This window comes from Talpa occidentalis, unplaced genomic scaffold (assembly GCF_014898055.3).
Source record: "Talpa occidentalis isolate TD23 unplaced genomic scaffold, MPIMG_talOcc4v2.1 talOcc4.640, whole genome shotgun sequence".
NCBI classification, from domain to species: Eukaryota; Metazoa; Chordata; class Mammalia; order Eulipotyphla; family Talpidae; genus Talpa; species Talpa occidentalis.
The window spans coordinates 143-20,958 of NW_023605018.1; the positions used below are offsets into that span (position 1 = coordinate 143).

Below are 20,816 nucleotides of genomic sequence, written 5' to 3' on the forward strand. Positions count from 1 at the left end.
ACAAAACATTGGAGGCTTGAGCAGCCCAGAGCACAGTGGTCAGTCAGAACAGAGGCAGAGAGGACTTTGAAAAGGGTCAAATGTGGAGGAGGATGGCAGCAAATAGAGAGAGAGGAGGGAGGTTTTCTTGAACAACCTGCAGAGACACGTTGAAGGCTTTCTAGGCCTCAGACTGAGGTAGACAGCGCCGCCTTTTTGGAGCTGAGCACACTGTAATATCTGGCCAAGGCTAGGTGCCAGCCTGGGGAAATAACTGAACCACACGTGGGTTTGGTCACAGCGTGCTGCTGTCCCTGAAATTGCTCCCTTTGGGGCACTCGTACCCTGGAGAGGCTTTCTGCTATAAACATCCTGTGATGTCCCGAGGAACCCTGAAGTGGTCCAGAGGGGTAAAGCTTTCCAAGCTTGCAGCCTCTAGGAGGGGAACAGTCATTAAAGTACTTCCTGTCTGTGGGTTTTTGAACATGCTGTTTCTTCTTCCTGGGTCATCTTCCCCACTCATCTGGTAAGCTCCTATTCATCCTTTGAATCTCAGCTTAGACTGTCACCGCCTCTAGGAAGCCTTCCCTCACACTCTGGTGGCCCATGTACCAGGAAGCAGGGTCCCTGCCCTTCGACTATGTTTCCTCAGCCCTAACAGAATGCCTAGGTACAGGAGATGCCTTGTCAATACATGCTGGATGGACATTGAAAAGTTGGGGCAACAGAGGGGTCTGAGTCAACCCAGGGAAGCCGAAATTTGGCACCAGAGATCCAAATGACAACCTTTGGAATTATCGTTAACTGTGAACAATGAGGGGTTAGGGACAGTGACACCCCTTCCCCACGTGCAGTAGAAAATCCACATGTAACTTTTGCTCCCCAAAAGCTTATCTACAGTCATCCCTTAGATTCAGGGTCCCCCCTAGTATACCAAAATCGGCGGATGCTCAAGTCCCTTATAACTGGCCCTTCGCATCTGCAGGTTCTACGTCCATGGATTCAACCAACTGACATCTGGGGTGGATACGGAGAGGTGACTGGATTTATTGAAAATATCCACATGTAGATGAACCCTTGTAGTTGTACAAGGGTCAACTGTACTACAAGGATCTGTATGTGCTCTGGCTTAGACAAAGTAGTTTAGATTCTCTTTTAGAATAATGGCAGAAGACATTAAAGTCCTCTAACGGGTATAGCAACACTGGTGAGGATGCAAGTCTGACTCAAAAAATCATTCCAGAACTGTTGTTGTGTACTCCTGGCTTAGCTCCAACAAGGGCTCCTGCCCCAGGACACTGAATCCTACCTGTCTTTTCTCTCACTGTTCTGCCCAGACCCAACCTCCTCATGCTTGGAGGAAGGACGCTTGCTGACCAGGCTTCTCCAGGGCAGAGCTTCTCCCCACCCTATCACGTCATCCTCATGCCCACCCCTGCAGTGGAGTTGTGATCCCCTTATCACAGAACAAGCACGAGGGAACATCCCAACCACCGTGCCAAGGTCTGCCATCTACACTGTCCCTGAGAGTTTTCTAGTGACCTTGAGTGTAGTTTTCATGTGCAAAAGAGAATACTCAGAGATGACTTTGGTTTTTAAAATTATTCTCCAATCTAAAGTTACAAATTGAAAAATCTAGTTTTTCATTAAGCAGTGACATTCAGTATATAAATCTTATTCTATATATTAATCTAGCAAATGCTGACAGTCATTCTCCAGGGACCTTTGATTAATGGGTGGTTGCCTTTCTAAACTTGCTTGATATTCCTCTAGACATTGTATAACTTCAATTTTCTTTTTAAGAACTTAATGGATCTGACTAATATGTCTTCCACATTCTTTAAGTAATTCTTAGAATTTTAATAAATTAAATTTATATATATGGTGAGACTTAAATCTTACAAATACTAATAAAAGCTCAGTAAGACTCCCATATAAAGTCACAGGTCTAAATCCCCACACTTTTTAAAGCAGATCACAAAAATTTTGTCTGTTACTTGAAAAGGCCAAATTTGCTCAAACATCACAACCATTTAAAATTCTAAACATGCACAATTTCCTCAACATGAAAATTTAATAGTATGGCAACCCCAGATTGGAAGGAAATGCTTGCAAATTATATTATCACATAAGGGATTAATATTCAGGATATAAAGAGAACTCCTAAAACAAACAGCAACAAAACCAAATAACTCAATTCAAAAATGGACATGAATAGACATTTCTCCAAAGGAGATAAACAAATAGGCAATGAGCACATGAAAAGACTTTGCTCAATGTCATTAATCGTTAGAAAAATGCAACTCAAAACCACAATGGGATAATACTTCACACTCATTACGTTGGCGATTATAACAACAAAGAGACTATAATATACACTGGCAAGGACACAGACACGGGGACTCTAGACGCTGCCGGCAGGCTGTATCTTTCCGCTCTTGAAGCAGTAAGATAGTTCCTTAATAATTTACTTCAACATAGAATTATTATTTGACCCAGCAATTCCACTTCTGGGTACGTATCTCAAAGGACAGAAAGCAGCCCCTGAACAGATATTTGTACAATTGTGTTCATGGCAACAGTATTTGCAATTGCTCCATGGGGGAGGTAACACCAGTGTCCACTGACAGATGAATGGATAAACAGAATGCACTAAATCCACACAATAGACTATTACTCAACTTCAAAAAGAAAGGAAATTCTGACACATGCTACACCACAGAAAAAACTGGGGAACATGATACTAAGTGAGATAAGCCAGTCACAAAAGGGCAAATACTGTAGATTCCACTCATAGGAGGTACTTAGGTACAGAATTCATACATAAATTTATAGACACAGGAAATAGAAGGTGGTTTCCATGGCTAGGGAGGTAAGGGTATGGGCAATTATTGTTTACCGGGTACAGAGTTTCAGTTCTGCAAGATAAAAAAAGTTCTACGGACAGACAGCTGCTGTGTAGCAATGTTAAAATGGCCGGTTTTATGTTATGCAATAACATAAATAATAAATAAATAAAAATGAAAATTTAAAAATTAATAGCATGAGTTTCGTTTTCTTACCTATGTCCACATTTGATTCTAAATCTTTATGGAGTTAAAAAAATGCACCTTCTGCAGCATGAGTTCAATCCCTGGCCGGCCAGGGAGAAACCCACATGGTGAGGCAGACCTCTCCTGGCTCGCCTGCTGCTCCCCTCAGCAGTGTACTTCATTCCATCTGCCTGTTCTGTTCTCTACTTTGTGTCTGATAAATCCTCTCACCTATACCTATACCCTAGCTGGCCTATACCCTAGCTCTGGTATGCATAAAAAATAAAAAAAAGAAAGAAAACTTTGTCTATCCCAAATGATCTTGAGGCTGCCTTCCCAAGAAAATTTTGAGGGGTAGCTTCTCTCCCAGTTGAAGGTGTGTGACAATCTCTGGCACAGTTGGGACATGAGGTGTAGAGCTACAGACAGGAAAATTTTCTTAGCACTTTGACAGGCTAAACACCTTTGAACAGTCACAATATCATGAACTCTTTGCAAAACTTCAGGCAGGGATTTAACTGACCAAGGCCATGTCCAAGTCTAAGTCTTGTCTCCATCCTCTCAAAGGTTGTTCCATCACTCGAGTGAATTCTACCTTTCTTTGGTTTTTAAATTACTTGGATGTTTTCCTGTCTAGTTGTAGGGTAAAGAAAATATCAGGCTTTTCTGCCCTTCCACCATCAGGATAGATGATGGATCCTTGTCCTGAATGCATGCCTGATGGCGGGCACCTGGAGTAGGGTGTGGGCATAGGTAGATGGGATTCAGCTGAGCTAAGACTGTGCTTTTAAGGGCGGCGTCACGGGGACGCGAGCAGCAGTAGAAGCCGAAAGAGAAGCCGAGAAGCAGCAGAAAGAACGCCAGAGAGTCCAGATAGAGTGAAGACTTGCTGGGGGCTGGGAGGCCTGCCAGCCTCCCAGCCCCCCAGCCAGCACCCCTGCCTGCCATATGCCTGGTGAACCCCAAATAAAAAACCTCCAAAAACCCACTAAGGACTCTGACTCCTTTACCCAGTCTGCATGGGATCAGAAAACCTGCTCCGCGTCCAGTCCGGCCCTTTACAATTGGCGTAAGTCGGCAAGATCCATGCAGACGGGTATTGGAGCCCTCCGAAGACCTGGAGGGACTAAGGAGAACAGACTGCCTGTGATGACGCTGGAGGTGCCATGCCGGCACAGAAGGTGGACAACGTCCACGAGCTACAGGACGAGACCTGGCGTGAAGGAGACGCCCAAAAGGACCAGCCAACGACACCGGAAAGGACCAGCCAATGACCCCTGAGGCAGCAGGCCGTTGCTGACGTAGGGAGAGGCCAATGGACTTGAACTGATGGACTGATGGACTAGGACTGACAATCCCGCCAGAAGGCAGAAGACCTTGCAGGTTGATATGTTTTGGGAGCCTAGGGGTGGAACAGTTTTGTTTGTAAACCCCAGGAGATGGGAATCTGGGGGTGGCCAGTGGGCCTAGATGGCCAAAAGCAGCCTGTGCATGCCCAGCAGCCAGGTGGAGGAGAAAAGCCAACTAAGAAGGCAAAAGCTGGTACTGATGCTAAGTTGAGAAGCCCTAAGCGGCTGTTAAGCAGCCTGAGTATGCTGAAGAACTGTGAGTCTCGTAAAATCACCTGTGGGTGATGCCCTGCTCATTCTTGAGTGAGGGTGAGGAGCTGAGGAACCTGTCCTTGGGGGACGGGTGGGGTACGTGGCTTGGGGTGGAGCCCAAGCCAAATGTAGAGTTTTGATCCCCAATCCATGTGATTGTGCAGTGGGTTGGCTTGAGTGCAGGGGTCTGCGAGTCGCATGGGTGGCTGTGAAGGCCGAGTGTTGGAGCGACTGCAGACAGAAACCCTGAGGGTTGGCGATTACCCCCAACAGAATAAAATTGCCAATCCCAGAGCTAGTGCATCCTGGGGGTGGATGCTGTGTGTGCCTTGTAGCCTAGACTACAGCCGGAGAAGGCCAGGAAGCCTGACGGCTCCTGGTGTGTTACAGTAGATGCCGTGAGTGATTCCCCTCCCTCGTATGAGCAGTGCCTTCGGCAGCAGATTTGGTGGCTCATCTGCTGGTACCAATAATTGTCTTTTGCACTAGGTTGGTGCCCTGCCTGGACTTGTGTTCTGTTGTATTTTGTTCTATTTGATGTATTTGCTTTTGTGGGCCATGGCTGCACTGTTTGTTTGCTTAGAAAATTGTATATATATGTATAGACTGTATGGCAGAAAACCCTGAGGGGGTGGACTGTAGGGTAAAGAAAATATCAGGCTTTTCTGCCCTTCCGCCATCAGGATAGATGATGGATCCTTGTCCTGAATGCATGCCTGATGGCGGGCACCTGGAGTAGGGTGTGGGCATAGGTAGATGGGATTCAGCTGAGCTAAGACTGTGCTTTTAAGGGCGGCGTCACGGGGACGCGAGCAGCAGCAGAAGCCGAAAGAGAAGCCGAGAAGCAGCAGAAAGAACACCAGAGAGTCCAGATAGAGTGAAGACTTGCTGGGGGCTGGGAGGCCTGCCAGCCTCCCAGCCCCCAGCCAGCACCCCTGCCTGCCATATGCCTGGTGAACCCCAATAAAAAACCTGCAAAACCACTGAGGACTCTGACTCCTCCTTTACCCGGTCTGCATGGGATCAGAAAACCTGCACTGTGCCCGTTCCTGCCTGTACACTAGTTCTACAGACTGTTGGATCTATTGGGATTTTGCGTTATTTTTGCATCCTGAAGTCACACCTTATAAATACATTTTAATGACCACTAGAACTGCATTCTGTGTCTCCCCACTTTTGTTTAAGTCAGGCCTGGCAACTAAGAAAGCCATTCCTGTGACATACATCCCCTCCAGTTGCTGTTTTAAACATACCTTCAATCTTAGTCTTGAAGTGAGGGTATCTGTTGAGAATCTGCACCTGCTTCCTCCAGTCAAATTCATTCCGCCAGTAGGAGACGACTTTCTTCAGGTAGTTAATGTTGAAACCATAGTGGAAACGGCAGTCCTCCAAAGGTGAGGCGAAGCGGGCCTTCTCCAGCCTCTGGTGTAAGTCCTAGAGCAACACGCAGGACCCAAGGAGAGGAGCACAAGAGAGTTGGTTCCCAGAAGCCAGAGCAACCTGAGACCAGAAGACACTGCGCTATAGCAAAGCTTCCCCTGAGGGAGTGAGGGGGCAGACTGGCGCTGTAGGGGTCAGGTTTATCCCAGAAAAAATCTCCTTGTTCCCCAGGCTTCCCACCAGGTGGCTGGTCCCAGAGCACAGGTGTTCTTCACTTTCGACTTCGGTTTACTTCTCATCTTTCGTTTAATAACACGTCTTAACAACAAGCAGCTTTAATTTACCTTAAAAGTGGCAACCTTCTTTTGGGAAAAGGTCAGAGAGTAAATATTTGAGGCTTTTTGAGCTGCAGCTACTCTGCTCTGTCTTTGGAGGGTGGAAGCAGCCATAGACAAGTGTGGTCGAAGGGTGTGGCTGTGTTCCAGTAAAGCCTGATTTATGGACACAAGTTTGAACATCATCTAATTTTCATGTCACAAAAGTATTTTTACTTTTTTTTTCTAACCATTTAAAGACGTAAAAGTTATTCTTAGCGGGGTGGTTGTACAAAATCAGGCCGTGGGCCAGATCTGTCTCACAGGCTGTGACTGATACACAACACTGAATGACACAATGCAACTCAGCTGGGATGAGAATTAATGGCCAGGAGAGAGGACACAGGTGTAGTGGGTGCGCATCAGGCCCTGCCTAGGGCAAGTTCAAGATGGCCCCCAGGGTCTCTTAAGTGTTACTCTTTCCAGGGCTTCCTCCCAAGCACTTCCATCACCTCCAAACAGATTTCAGAAAGCTTAGACTCCTGCAGGAGTTATCCCCAGTGCCCAGCCTCTGTTCGAAACAGCAAGGCCTCATCAAATCCTACCAAGGGAGCCTCAGCCTGGTTTCTTTTAGTTGTGTCCCAGTTTCTACTTTTTAATGCCTTCCTCCTTTTTATCTTGCTATGGCATTGATCCCCAGGAATCTCTTTAATTTTTCCCTGTGCACATTCCTTTTCTCACCTATGAGCTATTTAAAGGAAGAGATGACCATTTTTTCTTTGAAGCACCCAGCACAGTGTCTGCACACAGTAGGTGTTCCAATATCTACGCAGTGAAAATTTGAATGGAGAGAGACAACCAGCCCCACCTACCCGCCTGGCCCTGGGTGGGTCTAGCTCCTCCTCCTTCTTCTGGGGTGAGGCTGACCTCTCAGCTCAGCCCAGTCCACCACTCATGTCCTTCCCTAGGGAGGTGAGGACAGCAGCTTTGGAGTTAGACCCGAGTCTGCTTATTGTCTCAGTCACTTTGGACCAATTGCTTCACCTCTCTGAGCTTCAGTTCTACATCTCTAAGATGAGAACAGTCCTTGTGACAGAATTATGGAAGGGCTGAATGTGACCACAAATGGCTGCACACAGTAGGTGCTAAGACCTGATGGCCCCTGCCTTCTCTGTGCTTCAGCATTTTATGTCCCCCTCAACTTGCTTTCTCACACAGGATCTCTGCCCAGGCCCTCACTAGGGCCTGCTCACTTTCTCCTATAAACTTACTCCAAAGGTTTTAGGTGGGGCACAAAGGAGGTGAAATCAGCTGCCTACTGTGACCTTTAACACATGTAACTGGGTCTAACTGGCACCTGTTTTCCTGCCCTGGAAACTTCAGGGCCTTGGTTAGGGGAAGGCAGGGGCATACTGGAGAGAAAGGAGCAGAAGGGACAGGGAGGGCAACCTGGGCCTCTTTGCAGCAACCCACACCTGCCCAGTTCCCACTGGCACACAGGCACACAGAAAAATACTCCCAAGAGGGACTAATTTCCGAGCCCAGTCCCCTTCCAGTCCCGACTCCAGACCCCTAGAAACAACCAGAGGCTTCCCTGCCCTCCCCAGGTAGGCTCAGCCCTACCCAGGAAGGTGCCTTACATTGAGCTCCTCGTCCGATGTTTCCACCTTGAAAGGGCGAATACTCTCATCCTCTTTGGCTGTGGGCCTCACCCCAGGCCCCCACCACCCATCTTCAAGTGGCAAAGTTTCCTCCTTGTCCCGAGAGACGAACCAGTAGATGACAAAGCTCAGCACGGAGGCGAGAAGAATTTCTAGCCACATGGTTCCTGTAAGGGGTGGGGGGTAGGCATCAGCCACAGAGACCACCCACTGGCCAGAGATGCCAAATCCCCAACTTCTCTCCCACCCAACCGCTGATTTTATGTACTTTTGATCTGAAAAATACACAATATAGAAAAATTGGAAAACAAAATAAAAGAGGCAAAACTCACTCCCTACTTAGCAATGAAATTCATTCATCAAATTGGTGAAATGTGAACCCAGGCTGGCTTCAGCACAACTTTGGGTATTAGTGGCTAGAATTTTGAGGACTTGTTTCTCTGAGGGGCTTATGCTCCAGAAGCTTCTCTCTATCTCCTTCATGCCCTTTCCCCAAGAGGTGAGGACCAACTTCTTCTTCTCAGGTATAGGACTGTTGCCCCTAGATGTGTCCCTCTGAGAGGGCCTGTCCTCAGGAGCAAGGGTTGGGGGGGTCGGGGGAAATCTGAAACACTGGAGGTCAGCCCTAACGTGACCACACATCTCAGCTGTCTTTTAATGACCTTCTTGAGAAGTAATTCTGAACAGAATTCACCCATTTCAAATGTACAAGCCGGTGGCTTTGGGTATATTCAGACACACAAACTCTCACTACTATTTTAGAACATTCCCATTATCACAAAGGGAAACCCCGTCCCTTTAGCTACACCCTTTCTCGCCCCACCCCACCCTGCCCTAAGCAACCACTAATCTACTTTCAGTTTCACATTTCACATAAATTCAGCTGTTTTAATCCCCCATTTGTCGACTCCCCTATTTTTTCACAGAACGGGAAGAAAGAAGGGCTTAGTTCCTGCAAACCAATATCAGGAAGCCACTGGCTGGGCATTGTTATCTAGCTGTTCACCTTCCAAATTCCCAGGGAAGTACAAAGATACTTTTTTTTTGGTTCTTCTCCCCATAGTAACCAAGGGCATTTTAACTAAAAGCCCGTGAACTGTAAGAAATGTAATCTATAACCAACCCTAATTTTTACAGTTCTCTCCTTTTCCCTTTCATTCTCATCCCCCCACCCCCATCACCCTCTTAAAGATCACTGTGGGACACAATGTGGGCTGATCACCAGAGTTTGTGCTTCCTGGTTTGCAAATCTGAGACCCCAATACATACCCTTATTTTAGCTTAGCCTCATCAGGGTTTTTCTCCTTCGACAACTAAAAGGAAGAAAAAGCTTACATCAGCCCAACCACCTGCCAAAAAGTCCCTAGATTGGAGTTACTGAACAGCCAAGCTAGAAAGCCCTCAGCCCAACACTTTACAGCTGAAGAAACTGAGGCCCAAAGGGTAATGACTCACCCCAGGAATAAAGGGAGAAAAGAATCATTGCATTTCCTGCCCCATCACAACTGCACTGGGACAGGATTGCTCAGGATGCGGCAGCTGACATCTTGAACCACATAATTCTTTGCTATGGGGGCTCCCGTGTGCACTGTGGAGTGTTTAGCAGTGTCCCTGACCTCTACCAACTCGAAGCCAATAGTAACCTCTCTCTCTCACCCAGTTATGACCTCCAAAAATGTCTCCAGACTTTGCCAAATGTTCCGTGGGAGGGTGGGGGATGGGCGGGCATTGCCCTGCGGTGCAAACCCATGCTCAGTGGTTCAACTTTAGGATATGTTAGAATCACCTGGAGGGCTTGTTAAACTGAGTTTCTGATCTAGGACTCTGGTGTAGGCCGTGAATTTGCATTTCTAACAAGTTCACAAGTGCTGCTGCTACATACTTGGAGGATCTCAGTTTTAGACGAGCTCTAGGAGGGCTGGGCTATCTGTCTTGCTCCCCAGGGTATCCCAGTGAGCACCACACCAGTTTTGGCAGACAAGGATCCCACAAACAATTATTGAATGAACACTGTTGGGTAAGGTAAAAGTATCAGGCTTTTCTGCCCTCCCGCTATCAGAATAGATGATGGATCCTTGCGGTCCTGAATGCATGCCTGATGGCGGGCACCTGGGTGTGGGCATAGGTAGATGGGATTCACCTGGGCTGAGACTGGGCTTTCAAGGACGGTGTCACGGAGAAGCAGGAGAAGCAGAGAAGCAGAACGAAAGAAGAACCATGAGCAGAAGCAAAGACCACCAGAGAATGCCAGAGAGCCCAGACAGAGTGAAGACTTGTAGGCCTCCCAGCCCCCCAGCACCCTTGCCTGCTGTGTACCCGGTAAATCCCAATAGAAAGCCACCGACGGCTCCAGGACTCTCTCCTCCTTTACCCGGTCTGCTGGATCATAGAAAACCTGCTCAGTGTCCTTCCTATCCCCTACAAACACCTGTGCCCAAAGTGGAGGGACTGTAGCCTTTCTGGCAAGTTCGAGAAAGGCAAAGAGCACATGCCACCTCCCAGATAACAGGCAAGCAGAGAATCCCAGAGACTCTGCCCACACAGATAAACTGCTCCCATGAAGAACTGGATCCCCAAGTTGCCCTTCAGGTTATAATTCTATGGGGAAGGGTGGATCCACTACTCTGGCTTCATGGTGTCCAAGATCTCTCAAGAAATTTGAAGTGAATGCTCCAAAGGCTTGGCAGCACAACTCTCAGATTTTACCAACTCTCTTCCTAGGAGGGGGAACTTGGACACGCTTCATAACCTCACCTTCCCACACCCTGCAAGCTGCAGTCTAAACTCAAAGCTAGACACACAAGGCATGCTTACTCTGCAGCCTCAGCCACTCTAGGCTGCATCTCTTTCCCCAGACCACCAAAGCCCAGGACATCATCCATTTTCCATGTCAAAACCCTGCTCTCCCATTTTTAGGGGCCAGGAAAATCTCTTCCATGAATCATCCCTGCTCCCCCCACTCCCAAGTGGCATGTGTTCCTGCCCACCCTAAAGTCTCCCCACTGCTATGAGCTCCTTGTCTGAGTCACCTGCAGTGTTTTAGGGGCATGCTCTGTGCACTTTCTATCATTTGTCAGGGAAGGCCACAGAGCCAGGAGAGAGTGCAACTGCCTGTTGATCGGAGAGCTAGACCTGGGCAACTGTGGCTTTTTCCCACCTTGGAATGTGTGTTCCCTTTGCTTTTCCTGCTCTTGGAAGTTATTTAGCCAAAGTGTGTTCTTTTCTCTTAATTCACTCAGAAACTTCATTCTGGAAGAGAATAAAAATCCAGAGAAGTCTCTGCGCTTATCAGATTATTTAGTCCATGTCCCAGGGGCCCCCGAAAGCCTGTATGCACATAAACAAGCTGGAAGCAAGGAGGTATATGGCATAGGCAAGTGAGATCCGGGAGTGTCTGCTGTCCTCCCCCATGTGCTCACCAAGAACATGACTTGGGGACATGAAGGAAGGCATAAGGCAATGTGCATCTTTGGCTGTCAGCTTTTGCAAGACATGTCCCTGGTGTCATCTGTGCTCCACTTTTCTATCTGTCCTGAGACAGAAAAAAAATGTTCTCAGCATTCGAGTCAGAATTCTGTTTTCTAAACATTGATATTTCCAAGGAGAGCTGTATTTATCTCTTCAGTGTGGTCAGCTCCTGCTGGTGTAGAAAACATTCTAACTACTTCAAAACATCGACATCAGTTTGGGAGACCCTATGAAACATTCAGAAGTAATACAGTACAAAATGAGGGTGCCCACTCTGTGCCTGCTGAGGTGCCTGCTGGCATCTATAATTAGAGTTTACCCCCAAATTCCTGTGTTGTCCCTGGACCACAGCAAAGCCCCTGGTCTAGCCTGCTCATGTCTGCTATGGCTCCCCCTGGCCTCCAACTCTACAGTCAGGGTAATGTTTTGGGAATGTAAATCTGACATATCACACCCCATGCAAAAGCCCTTACAGCTTTCTGCTGGACAAAACAACATTTGGTTAATGTGGACATAAAAGCATGGGTGGTCTCTGCTGCCCTCTCGCCCTCTCCCTGGGCTTCTGCCTCACCCCCAATCTCCATCAGTCCTCTGTGCTTACTGCATTCCCTCCTACAAGGTTTTGCTAATGCTTGTCCCTCTCTCTGCAATGCTCCTCCCTTCTCAGCTCCTTATCTCCTGCTTTTGGGATTCACATCAAGGGTCCCTCCTCTGGGTAGCCTCTGGCCTCTGTATTTAAGCACAGTGCACCTCTCCTGCCTAGTCCTTGTCAGCATCACATTTGTCTGTGAGGTTGTGTGACATGTCAGCCTCCCTCCCTGGCAGGAAGCTCCTTGAGGGTGGAGACAATGTCTGCTTTCGCTGCCTCTCTCTGTGTCTCCACCACCTGGCATTTATGGGACACTGGAAATATTTCCTCAATAGGAAATATAAAAATACATAAATCACATAAATATTTTCTGAATAAATGAACTTTAAAATTCTTTGAATAACAGAGTAGAAAATTGTCAGTACTTTTGAACAAAAGGATGGCTAAATTCTCTGAGGAATGATATATGACCTACTTCTCAGCTAGGTTTGTAGAGAGAGACCAGAAGATGCAGGAAAAGATGCAGGCTGCGTAGCTGGCAGGTGGCACAACTGCAAGTTTCTCCCCCAAAGAAGGCTGAAGCATCAGTATCCTGGCGCATTGCAAATATTGAGGACCCTGAGGATAAGATTCAGGATCTTGTTGAACTACATGAGAGGGGTAGGGGAGATCCTGCCAGCCTGCTCTCCAAGACTCCCACATACCCAGGCAGGTGGGAAGAACCTCACAATCAGAAAATGCTCCTTAAATCACAGAAAGGAGCCACCTAACTCCGACTCAGGACTTAGGCCCCTTGGGCGAAGTGCATTATTTGCAGGGCAAATGCCCAATTGTTCTTCAAGAACAGAGGCTGAGAGGTAGACAAAGCCCTGCGCCTGCTGGGAGGGCCCAGCTCTGATGTCCACGTGAGAAGACCTCCCTTGCTCTGCTGACAGTCACTCAGACTCGCACACCTGGTGCTCCTTCTGGAGGAAGTGTTCCTTGGGGGCAGAAGGAGTGCATTGTGTACCCATCACATGCCAAGCCAAAGAGGAGGGTGGATCGCAAGGGTCTGTGCACTTCTCTCGCCTCCTTGCCTCCTCCCTGGGGGAAGGCGAAAGGAACAGCACATCCAGAGGAAAGGGAGATACAGATGGATTCCTTTTCATTCCGGGGTCAGCCTGCCAAGGCAACGCCGAATGGGAACATTCCAGCCACCAACACTGTTGATAGCAGCCCAAGCCATGGGGCTCCTAAGGGCTTCCCAGCAGTGATCCTGAAACTCCCAGGCCCATTGACTGTAGCTGAGACCACCCGGAGTGGAGGCTGGCCCAAGGTGGGTGGGGAAAAATCTGGGGGGAGCACGGTCCAACTGCACAGCCCAGCATTTGGCCGGCCTCTCCACCCACAGCCATTGTCCCTGGACCCCAGTGGCCACCAGGGACTCAGGATGGGCGAGGCCAAATGCAGGCAAGCTGGGCTGAGCGGAACACTATGCCCTGAGTCAAAGGCCTTGTTTATGTCCCTGCAAGACCTCAAGCCAAACCCTGGGAGAACAGCCTAGAGCCAGCACCCAAGGGAAAGGAAAAATGCAGTTTGAAGGCAAAAACAAAGAACAAGACAAGTAAAAACAGTGTGCCTGGGGGAGGGGAACTGCCTTTTTGGAGGAGCCCTGTTCTGGGGCCCAAGCGAGGGGACATCACCATCTATCTGCCTTGGAGCATTGTCTCCCACCTGAACTACTTCGTATACATGCCTGTGCAAATAGAATACAATTTGCGGCTGCTGGTCTGATGGGCATTTAGAGAGTCAGGAGCCAGCCGGACCGATGGCTGCTCTGAATCACTTGCCACTTGCCAGTCCCATGAGCTCAGCCAAGGACTGCACTTCTCCAGGCCTCAGTGTTCCCATCTGTAACATGGGAAAAGAACGTACCTCCCTTACCAGTTGGGAGAATTTGAGAGCTAACTCTGGTAAAGTGGCACATGGAAGTGCTTTCATAGGAACTTTGTTTTTAATACCTGAGGACACTGAAGGTGGGGGAGAGGGGACTAGCCTGATGCTGAAGGGCACTTCCCTGAGGATGTGCCACCCGAACCAGATGGGGAGTTAAGAAGTGATCCTTGTAAGAGGGAAGAGCAGAGATTCCAGGGAAGACTCTCACACCAGGCCAGTGTGTGGCTAGACGACAGGAAGTGCCAGCACCCAAGGGAAGTGCCAGCTCCCATGGTCTGGGAGAAGCAGAGGGCGCTCAGCTCTGGGCACCTGCCATGGAGGGTCTGGCAGGGTGAAGGGGAGGACCATAGGGAGAGCCCGCCAGCCCTGAGCAAGTTACAGAGTGGGTGGCTACTTTCATAGATTTTAAGTTGGGATGCTCCCCTCTACCCGGCCCCCCAACCCCCACACTCTTCCACACAAGCTTTAAGTTACATAATACAGGGAGGGACCAGATTCTCTGCCCGTGGAAGCGTTCACACGTTCATGCTAAGGAGTTTTGTTTGAGGCACTGCCTCATCTCATGTTCTGCCAATTAAAATAAGAACTGTCAAACTTTCCATTGGTTCTAAATGACCAGGGAAAACACACACCCAAGTGGAGCACAGTTCACTGCCTATGAGGAAAAAGCATTATTCTCTGTGGAATTTTAGTACACAGCATTTTCTGAATAGGAAGACTTCAGTTTCAGGGGATAAAAGGGGTGGGCCATGGAAAACACCTCTTTGATTTCCTTCCCACTGTTAACCCCACTCTGTCCCTCCCTCCTCTCCCTAAATCTGCTTTTCCTCACAGTGTGCTCCCTGGGCCAGAAGCTTCCTCAGAGGTATGTAATAGGACAGCATTGTTAGCTGAGTAACCTGAGCTGGTTTTTTTGTCTGGAAGGTAGTGAAAGGGGCTGTGTGTTTCTTGTAGAGCAGCCCTAAGGATCAGTGTCAGAATTCAAAGGAGTATTTTGTGTTGTTGGTATGCGGGCAAGGGTTAGTGTGCTTGTGACAATGTCTTTATCCTTTTTATTCCAAAAACACTAAAGACTAAAGACTTTAGTCTTTAGACTAAAGACTAAAAACATTTCTAAAGGTGCTGGGGGTAATTCCGAAATTAAGATGATGTTCCATCTTGAGGAGTATTGCTGGGTTCCTGAGAGCAGCCCTGCGTCTGTGGGAAGAGACACAGAGGCTGGCCGGCCACCTTCCCCCACCTGGTGGCTGGGCCTACCGGCTCCTGTCTCCTCACAGGTACAGCTTGGCTTAGCAAGTGGGTCCTGCCACAGGAAAAACAAAAACACCAAAAAACAAAAAACCAAAACTGAAAACTAGAGAGTAGGAAAATACACCCACTTCCTTCCACAGAGTCAGCGAGAGTCTGACTTTCTTAAGTTGCCCTTGCCACTATATGGGCCAATAATGAGGCTTGGCATTGGAACCAAACTATTCCTCTTACTTTCCAAACACTTCAAGGTCTAACAAGAAGAGTACAACTGGAAAACGACTGCTCAAGGCAACGAAGGTTGCTCATTCCTCAGGGAAAGCCAAGTCCCAGGCTAAGCTGTGGGGGTGACCACCAGAGCTGGTGGTCCTTGGGGACTTTGGGGAAGGGTGCTCCCTGGCCTCTCGGAGAAGCCCAGTGTGGCTCTTTCCAAGCTTCACAGATGCATGTGGGCATCTTGCTTTTGGTCATTGGCTTCCTAAAGCCCTCAAGGGCTCACAGTGCCAGTCACAGCTGGGGAAAAGCCAGATAGATGGGCCCAAGGCAGAAGGCTGGGAACTTTCCACGGCATCGGTATGTGTGTGGGCACCACAGCCTCCCAGGAGGCAGCCCAGGATCGTGACACACAGAGGGGCTGTGTGGGTAAACTGGGGAGACAGTCTCAGGGAGAAGATACCCCAAACAGCTCCCCCAAGAGGGAACCAAAACTTGGCCAAAGATCCAGCCACTCTACTTCCCCAAGGAAGGGCTCCCGAACCAAGGCAGGGTCTGTGCCATCCTGACTTGGTTATATAACTAAACACAACAGATTGTGCAAACCAAGTTCAAACTGAAGCAGCCTCTCCTGCTGTGAATGTTTACTTTCCTGTGGGTGGTCAAGCCAAACCAAAACATATCCTCTCATGTACTACAATAACCCCGGGAAAGTAAGGGGTACTTTCTTCTGCTTTAAAGAGATTTATAAACAAAGCTGAGAGGCTCAGTTGTTTAGTTAACTGAGTTTGAGTTAATCTAAGTATAAGTGCTGAGAAGACATCTGAATGCAAATGCAACCACTGTGTAGCAATTGTCCCAGATGTTAATGGCAGCAAAAACTCCTGTTCCTGACCTACAAGGTTTATGGTCCCCATTTGTGGATGAATTACAGAATCTTCTGGAAAATCTTTGAGCTTCTCATAGAGAAGAACCCCTGCTCCCCCCCACATCCCCACCACATCCCCACCCAATGCAAGTGTTTTCAACTAGACTTCAAAGAACCCAGGCTTTGCAGCAGCTAACAACACTAAATTGACACCTCTTAAGAGCAGTGCCCCCCTCCCCACCTCTATGCAACAAAAGGAAAGAGACAGATAAAGGGCCCAGGGGGCACTCCAGGTCTTTGGGCCCATCGGGAGGAATGCTGTAGGCCTGACTGTGGAGACTGAAAACAGCTGCTCTCTGGTGAAAAAGGGTGAACTATGACCACCCACAGGAAAGTAAACATTCACGGCAGAGGAGGCTGCTTCAGTTTGAACTTGGTTTGCACAATCATGTGTTTAGTTATATAACCAATGTTGGATGGCACAGATCCCGCCTTGGTTCAGGGGCTCTTCCTAGACTGCCCAGCATTCCTATCTCCTTGGGGAAGTAGAGTGGTTGGATCCTTGGCTAAGATTTGGGGAGCTGTTGGAGTGCCTTCTCCCTGCTGCAACCTCCCCACCTTACCCACACAGCTCCCCAACCCCCCCCCCCCTAGGCAGCCCACAGGTAATCCTGGGAGGCCTGCTGGGCTGGGTAGTAACACCTCTGCCTCAACCCTGCATCCTTGACCTCTGTGTGAAGCTTTGCCCCCCACAGCCTGGAGTTAGGGCCTGCAGCCTGTTAGAAACTGCCCTCAGTGGTCCCTGCAAGGACCACCCAGGCCTCATCCAAACAGACAGCTCCTCACCTACATATTTCCTTTGCTTAAGCTCCTTTTAGGCTTCTTACCTATGGAATCATCACATATTAGAGCAGCAAGGAGTTTTTACAGTTTGAATAGTCCAACTCCTCATTTTATGAATGAGGTCCAGGGAGGGGGCACATTAATGGCAGAGCTGGGACATGAGCCATGTCTTCTTTTAGCCACATCTAGAATTGGCTTCTAGACCATTTCTCTTTCCATATGACTGTATTAGCTCTCAAAGGAATGGATCACTAATGGCAGCATCGAGGGCCCTCTCAGAGGTGGGTTCTGAGCCATGAGATTCTGGAGGCTCCTTAGGTCATCCCGTACCTGTGCTATCTACACCCACTCCAACCTCCACTGGGTGTGCAGCAGTTGTGACCAGCTCACACTCACCCTCCTATATTTTGTAAGCCCAGCTGTGTTCCATGTCTCTGTGTATCTTGGCAGAAGGGAACAGTGGAGCCCTGGCAGCCCCTGCCCTCACATGTCTGGTCCTAAGCCAGGACGTGGAAGACTATACCCAGATCCCATGGGAGCAGTCACTAAGCATGAGGCTTGTTGGGCTCGTATGTGGGTGAAAGGCTATTGTGCATTGGTGACATGGGGGCTCCCTAAGTTCCATCTGGTGCTGGATTTAGAATCAGGTCATATCAGGTCATCATAGAAGAATGGGAGAGGCACTCCACTCCCATCCAATGGCTGGGTGCCCTTTCTCTAAAGGTCTCTTGGCCCAAAGAGTCCTCATTTTAGTTGTCTGCCACAGACATCCCGCTTCCAAAGGCTGGGACCAGTCACTGTGCTTAAGGAATAGCTGAGAGTCAGGTGGGACCCCACAGAGAGCATGCAGTTGGAGTGTATGGTTGCTTTTTTGAGCGGTTATTTTCTGTGAAAGTCTTTCCTTTCCTGGAAGGGGGTGGGCGGGGAGGAGCAGAAAGTTTGGAGTCTTCTTGCTCTCATCCTGGGCCAGTTCAGTTTACCCAATTGGCCACTCACACTGAAGAACAATGATGACAATTTGCCCACACACAGCACATACAGACATACAGCTCATCTGTGCTGGGCATATACTCCTACCACAGGGCCTTTGCACTTGCTCTCTCCTCAGCCTGGTGCACAGTCACTCCAGATAGAAGCTGACACTTCTTTATTCCTCAGGATTATTCAAAGTCACCTCTTAGTGAGGGCTTGTCCTTTCACCTGACACTCCTTTTCCTTCTTCAGTGCTTTCTTTTTCTCCGTGGCACACATCTTCTAATGTACACATTTATTTTATTATTCATCTTTCCTCCCAACAAAACTAAACTCCATGAAAGCATGTTTCTTGCTAAGCCCCTGTGCTTAGGGCAGAGCCTGCACATAGTGGGCCGTCCCTGAGTTCTGCCAACACTTCCTCAGAGAAAGGTGAGGATGTCATCTTGGCCCACCCAGGTGTGAAAATTGGAGAAAGAAAAACTACTGAACACTCCCACAGCTTTTTGCTAAGTAGGACCTACTGGGGTATCCACAATGACCCTCAAACCCTGACTCCCTGGAGGAAACAAACCATCACACCAGAAGACAATTTTACTTTCTGAAACGGCGTGACTTCCTGAAAACGTTTATTTTAAATTATATGAATTCAGAGGAGGATGCAGAGTGGCACAGGAACAGACATAAATGCCAACACTCTCTACAATTTCCTACGACCATTCATAAATCTGGGCGAGGGTGCCATATGGGGAGCTGAGATGCCAAATGCATAGGTTGCCCTTACCCTGCACCTCTATCCTGGGTGCAGAGCCCTCACACAGCTGCTGGGGAGGAAGAGAGGTGTCTGCTCACTGAGGCTCCAGGGGAAGATCCAGGCTTTGCGGAGCCTGAAATTCATACAGTGGAGAGGAAGGGGGCAGGGTGCACAAACTTAAAAAACATCAGTCAAAATTAGGATTACAACTGATGAGGTTAAAGTTTAAAATTAAACTGGCTGGCACCCCTACCAGCTCCCCAACCACTGGCAATATCTGCTATGCCACAGCTTCCCCCATCAGTACCATGAACACCCTAACCAGTTCCAAGAACAGATGCTAATGCAGCGCTTGCTAAGTGAGCGAAAAGAAACCACAAGGGCCTCCCTGGCGGCACAAGGGGTTAAGCACAGCACAGCACTGTGAAGCTAGCTAGCCTGCTGGCCAGGGAGCTACCCACATGGCACAGGAGACCTCTCCTGTCTCACCCGCTGCTCCCCTCAGCTGGGTATTTCAGTAGATCTGCCTGTTCTGCTCCCCACTCTGGTGAATCCTCTCACACACCCCCACACCCTCCCCACACTGCTGGCCTGTACCCCAGTTCTTGCATGCATAAATAAATAAATCTTTAAAGAGGAAAGGAAACAAGGCAAAGGAAACTCGAATATAAAAACGAAATCCCAGCTGCAAGCTTTTGCAGACTGCCACTGACTTCCGCAGAGTCTACCTGACTTCCGCTCTTTCCTCTCTTGGAAAGTACTTTCAATAAAATTTTGCTTTGTTTCTAACCTCTCAGTCTCTGTGGGTTCTTCTGCAACCCGCGCCGAGCTACCCTAGACCCCTGCCCTGGTACCACATCGACACTGCTAGAACTACCCTCTGCCCCCGCCCCGCCAAGTCTTCAGACGGAGCCAGAGCCAGTGGGAGCCAGAAGCACAACTTCACAGCCTCGGACTAAAACCGGCCCCCAGTCACCGAGCGCGGCTGAACGGGCCTCTGGGCCTGTCCTCGCACTGATCACATTCCTTGGCTTCAACTACCCCGCGGACTCTTAACCCGGGGCCCAAGTTTCCACCTCTGTGCGCCGGCTGCAGAGCGGCCCCTTCTCGCTGGGGCGGCAGACAGATGGCACGAAAGCACATTTTCGCCTACAAGACCCGAGGCAGGATTTAGGTCTGGTGCCAAGCGCATTCCACAGCTAGCGTGAGAGGCACCCCAGGAAACAATCCCCTCCGGGGGCGCCGAGCAGAAGCGGAATTCCCGGCACGGGTGGCCCGAGCGCACGCGAAGGGGGCGCGGGGTGCCCCGGGCCTGCTCTGGTCTGCAGGAGCGCGCCGCGGGCCAGCGGCCGGCGAGGTGGCGCCGTCGGGGGTGAAACGGCGGGTGGCGAGGGAAGGAGGCGGCCCCAGAGGCGTGAGCCCGGCGGGAAGTGACCCCCGGGCAGCGCCCGCCACCCCGCCCGCGCGGACCCCGAGCGGCGGCTGCGTCCTGGGGGCACGGTCCCCGCCGCCGGGGCCCCGCAGCTACGCCCCGCGCGCCCCCGGCGCTTACGGTCTTCGGCTCGCGGCTCCCGGGCGCGCAGGCTACAGGCTCCGACCGCGACGCGCGAGGCCTCCCACTCCCGCCCCCGGCGCGCCGGGCCTTCCGTCGCCCGCGCTGACCCCGCCCAGGCTCGGCCTTCCAGCGGGCGGGCCCGGAGAGGGGACACCCCCCGCAGGCTCCACCTCCGCCTGGGGAGGCCGCGGCTCGGGGGGCGGCCCGCCCGCCCAGGTACCGAGCCCCAGCCGGGGTTTAGGAGGGGTGACAGCACCCGGGTGCAGTGGCTTTGTCAGTGGAAGAAGCGAAACGAGCCCGAGGCTTGCATGTTGCGTCTTTGTTATTTCATCTTTCTGGCCATTCACTGTTGCTTCTTCCACACGTAGGTCCAGGACAGGTTGGGAAAGTTAAAAACACATTTG

The 20,816-nt window shown here is 49.7% G+C and overlaps 1 protein-coding gene across 1 annotated transcript; it reads right to left on the bottom strand.

Annotated features, from left to right (window-relative positions):
• Nucleotides 1-5,632: 5,632 nt before the first annotated feature.
• Nucleotides 5,633-20,489, bottom strand: LOC119230315 (epoxide hydrolase 1-like). The gene is made up of 3 exons (XM_037491357.2): nucleotides 20,410-20,489; nucleotides 7,947-8,134; nucleotides 5,633-6,046 (listed from the first exon to the last, which is right to left on the bottom strand). The coding sequence occupies exons 2-3, from the start codon at nucleotides 8,127-8,129 to the stop codon at nucleotides 5,798-5,800; spliced, it is 432 nt and encodes a 143-aa protein (XP_037347254.1). The 5' UTR covers nucleotides 8,130-8,134; nucleotides 20,410-20,489; the 3' UTR covers nucleotides 5,633-5,797.
• Between the last annotated feature and the right edge of the window lie 327 nt (nucleotides 20,490-20,816).

Coding starts and splice junctions, on each gene's coding strand:
- LOC119230315 (XM_037491357.2), bottom strand. CDS start 8,129: ATGTGGCTAGAAATTCTTCTCGCCTCCGTGCTGAGCTTTGTCATCTAC. Junction 6,047..7,946: donor CATCGGACGAGGAGCTCAAT/GTAAGGCACCTT, acceptor GTGTTGCTCTAG/GACTTACACCAGAGGCTGGA.